At 43.2% G+C, this 4734-nt stretch overlaps 1 protein-coding gene across 1 annotated transcript in view; it reads right to left on the reverse strand.

The window, feature by feature from the left end:
- The window catches only part of LOC119594852 (protein RUFY3-like), a gene marked incomplete at its 5' end in the record, with an annotated part of 68040 nt that extends 66502 nt beyond the window's left edge, over positions 1-1538 (reverse strand). Inside the window, 1 exon segment of the mRNA XM_037943937.1 lies at positions 1398-1538. Within this exon segment, the coding sequence (XP_037799865.1) occupies positions 1398-1538 (141 nt within the window).
- Between the last annotated feature and the right edge of the window lie 3196 nt (positions 1539-4734).

The raw sequence follows: 4734 nt of genomic DNA on the forward strand, positions 1-4734 counted from the left end.
GGGGAGAGAGGGGGAGGGGGGAAGGAAGGGGAAAAGGGGGGAGAGGGGGGAGAGAGAGGGGAGAGAGGGGGAGGGGGAAGGGGGGGAGCTAAAAAGGGGGAGGAGAGAAGAGAGGGGAAAAGACCAAAGGGCAGAAAGGGCAAAAGGGGAGAGACAGGACAGAGACAGAGACAGAGAAAGACAGAGACAGAGACAGGGGAACAGAGACAGAACGAGACAAAAAGAAAAGGGAGACAAAAAGACAGAGACAGGAACAGAGGGCGAGACAAGGGAAAAAGACAAAGACCAGAAAAAACAAGACCCGAGACCAAAAAAGGGCAAAGGGCAGAGACAGAGACAAAGACAGAGACAGGACAGAGAGAGAAAAGGACGAGAGAGCAGAAACCCGAGAGAGACCCGAGGGAAGAGAGAGACAAGACAGAGAAGAGACAGAGACAGAGACAGAGAAATAGAGACAGAGAGACAGAGATACAGACAAACAGACAGACAGAGACAGAGAGAGGGAAAGAGAAAAAGAGAAAGAGAGAGAAAAAAAAGAAAAAAAAAAAGAAGAGAGAGAAGAGAGAGAGGAGAGAGAGAGAGAGAGAGGGGAGAGAGAGAGGAGAGGAGAGGAGAGAGAGAAGAGAAAAGGGACAGAGAGAAGAAGAAGACGAAGAGAGACAGACAGAGAGAAGAAGAGAGACAGAAAAGAGACAGAAGAGAGGAGAGACAGGAAGACAGGAAGAGAGAGAGGAGAGGAGAGAGGGGAGAGAGAAAAGAAGAAGAAAGAAGAAAAAGGGAAAGGGGAAGGGACAGACAGACAAACAGAAGACGCAGACAGACGAAGACAGACAGAGACAGAGAGACAAACGACCAGAGACAGAGGAAGAGACAGAGGGGACGAGATGAGAGAGAGAGAGGAGAAACAGAGAAAGAGAGAGAGACAGAGAAAGAGAGAGTAAATATTATAGTAAACATGAAATATAAGAATAAAAGGTATAATTATGTATCTGCAGTCCCACAAGTACAACAGAAATCAAAATATGGAATCTCACAAGCCCAGAGTTCTACAATTTGCTGTTGAAGGTTGAATGTTATTGAATAAACCGGCCAATTTTAAAAAAAAAAGGGGGGAGAAGCTACGCGGTTTTCCCGCAAAGCAACCATAGCAAATAAAAAAAGAAAGCGTCGGGACGGCCCCCAAAGGGGACGGCACTAGGGCGCGAAGAGCCCCGGCGGGAGGCCTGGAAGCACGCTTAGGGCCCCTCCCATAGCGCCACCCTCGTTGGACAAGCTGGGTGCAACAGGGGGGGCCCCTTTGACTGGGGAGCCTCCAAGGTAGCGTAGTGGGGTCAACACGCTTTGGGGGGACAGGGGTGGGTTGTGCAGGGATCCAGATGGGACCTGAGGGTGGGCACCTGAGGGCGGGGGGGAGCCGGGTGAAGTGGATGCCGACCGCTCCACTCTGGATCCTCCCTCTGCTAGCTCCTTGAGACACAGCCAATCACCATCCACGGAAACCCGAAAGTTGCACAAGTAGATGGTGTCCTCAGCCCCGGGGCCCTTCAAACACACTCTTACGGGGCCACCATCAGTTTGTGCCACACTTAACAATGAGAGTTCCAAAGTGATGACATTTTATGCATACTCCTTTTATTTTCACTGTTGATATCAAAATTGTTCACCTGGGACAATCAAAATAAGTAAAAAATTTAAAAAAAACCTTTGGGTTATTTTTTGCACTGATTTTTTTTTTTTTTTTTTTTTTTTTTTTTTCATTGAGGCTAGGGCCCACAGAATTTAAGGATATTTTATGCAAGACTGAATACTATCGTGAGCAACAGTACAGCACAAGATATTTACTTAAGAACAGAAAGTAAAAAAGTTTAAACCCTTACCAAAATTTTTTAGAATTATTAAAAAAATAAAATATATCCTAACTCCCAAATTTTTCATTTTAAAGATTTTCAAAAAGATTTAAAAAATTTATGAAATTTTTAAAATCAAAAGGTCCAAAAAATTTTTTTCAATGTGTTCCAAAAAAAAGTAACTCATCTATAAAAAAGTCACCCATTTTCCCCAAAAATCCGTAACAGTAGGCACAGTAACAACTACTGTTATCATATCCAGTTTGCCTGGCATAATGGACAACGAATAAGTGTTTCTATCTTTTGCATACAAAAAAATATATATATATTATTATCTGATTAAAATCCACATTACAGTGACGGATGCATTGTGGCCACCTTATCTTCAGTGGGAAAAATAATAATTAAAAAAAAAAAAAAAAAAAAAACATGGTTTAACAAGCAATAAAAATGATTATATTTTTCTCCGACATATAATCCAAATTCGTAAATAATGTATAAAACCAACTTGAAACCCTTCATCGCCCACCAAAATAAAAGCAATTCACATAAAACAATTTCTCTGGCGCCTGGGTTGCCGAATCTCGGGCGTTAACGCCGTCTGTTTACGTGCTCACGCGACGGGACAAATCACTATTGCTGTCCATTCCTTCAATACAGTTTATTTTCCTTGCATAGGAGCACATGACGTAACTCACAAATTTCGAACAAAAAACAACCAGGCCTAATAAGAGGTTTTTGCAACACAATTTCTAAATACGGACCAGCAGGGAGCCCCGCGAGTCACTAGTCCCATGCCAGATGTTTCCATTCCTCGAAGCGCAAGTTCGCGCTTGCGCTGGCATTCGATACAGTCATCCAGACAATTCATCATAATATTTCCCTTGCATGGGAATCCCATTTCTAAACCAGATCAAGCATCCCATATATTAGTTAAAACGTAACATACAATGAAACTCTTTGATTTAATTATATTAATTCTTTATACGTTTATTGATTTTCCCCTCTTCGATGGCATGTGACCCCTCGCTTACATATCTTAGCCGGTGTGGATGTATTTGAATGTTTTATTAGAATGGCTCATTTTCACAGAACGAAACCATATTTAACACAAAATGAAACACTGAGGTAGTGGAAACAACTGCGCAAAACCAGCTGCTGAACACGAGGGGAATAAGGGTGGGGCGAAGGCAATCAATAGTCTCGTTTCCCGCGAGCCCCTACACGGCTCTCAACCAGCTCCGGCAAACGTCAACTTGACCTATGAGGAAAATACATACATCGATGGTGGTTGAAATACAGGAGTATAACGGTTCTCGACCTACGCCAACCCAAGGATTTCCTGAACACAACACATTGGTGGACAAAGGGCAGAGACAATCCAAGGCTTCACTGCCCGCTGTTGAAAAACTGCTTCAAGTAAAAATATTATCGGAAACAGACATGAAAGTTATTCAGGTGCGTGTGTGCGTGCTTGTCTTGTTTTGTGTGTGTGTGTGTGTGTGTGTGTGTGTGTGTGTGTGTGTGTGTGTGTGTGTGTGTGTGTGTGTGTGTGTGTGTGTGTGTGTGTGTGTGTGTGTGTGTGTGTGTGTGTGTGTGTGAAAATGTAGAGGAAAGTTTGCGTCACAATGAGTGAGTGAATGAATGAATGAATGAATGAATGAATGAATGAATGAATGAATGAATGAATGAGTGAGTGAATGAATGAATTCAGAATGAATGTGTGTGTGTGTGTGTGTGTGTGTGTGTGTGTGTGTGTGTGTGTGTGTGTGTGTGTGTGTGTGTGTGTGTGTGTGTGTGTGTGTGTGTGTGTGTGTGTGTGTGTGTGTGTGTGTGTGTGTGTCCAATACACCGACACAGGCGCAGATGGTAAGGTAAGCCATGTGCAAAGGCGGAGAGACCAAATAAACACTGAACATACGAAAGATCAGTTTCTCTGTATACCGTGTTTATCGAACCACCACTTGTTCCCACGGCGAGTCACGATAGCTTCCATGCAGAAGACAGAGGTGGCCAAGCACCTTCAAGAGAGCAACTGCACAAGGAAGCAAGAATATCTGGCTAGGACCGGTGGGCGTTGGCAATACTGAGGGCCCAAGTCCGCGTGCCCGGCATGAGGATGCAGCAGGAGTGAATGGTCGTGAGCACCGGATGTTACAGCCAATGAGGGTTGCATGAAAGTGCTATCCACCATGAAAATGTGTACTACGAATAATGGCCCATGCCTTTACACAAACACACACACGTATACGTATACGTACACTCCTCCCACGCACACATACGTACACGCTTACATATACGTAAACGCCCATGTCCACGCATACATATACATACATACACAGACATACATACATACATACATACATACATACAGACACACACACACACACACACACACACACACACACACACACACACACACACACACACACACACACACACACACCACACACACACACACACACACACACACACACACACACACACACACACATATTTAATGTATATATATATACATATGTATACCTACATACATACATATATATGTGTGTGTGTGTGTGTGTGTGTGTGTGTGTGTGTGTGTGGTGTGTGTGTGTGTGTGTGTGTGTGTGTGTGTATGTGTGTGTGTTTGTATATGGGTGTGTGTGTGTTTGTATATGGGTGTGTGTGTGTTTATGTATAAATATACAAATATACAATACATACATATATATACGTATGTTTTACGTGGATCACCGGGAAATAATAAAAATAGATAAACGTATAGATGCATACCAACAGAATATATTATTCATACATTCGGCTCGATTTTATCATGCAAGGTGCAAATAGTATGTATACAATGGACCGGCGCGCGCTGCGTGTTGCTACCAAAAATTGGGATCAC

Source organism: Penaeus monodon, chromosome 3, assembly GCF_015228065.2.
Source record: "Penaeus monodon isolate SGIC_2016 chromosome 3, NSTDA_Pmon_1, whole genome shotgun sequence".
Classification (NCBI taxonomy): domain Eukaryota; kingdom Metazoa; phylum Arthropoda; class Malacostraca; order Decapoda; family Penaeidae; genus Penaeus; species Penaeus monodon.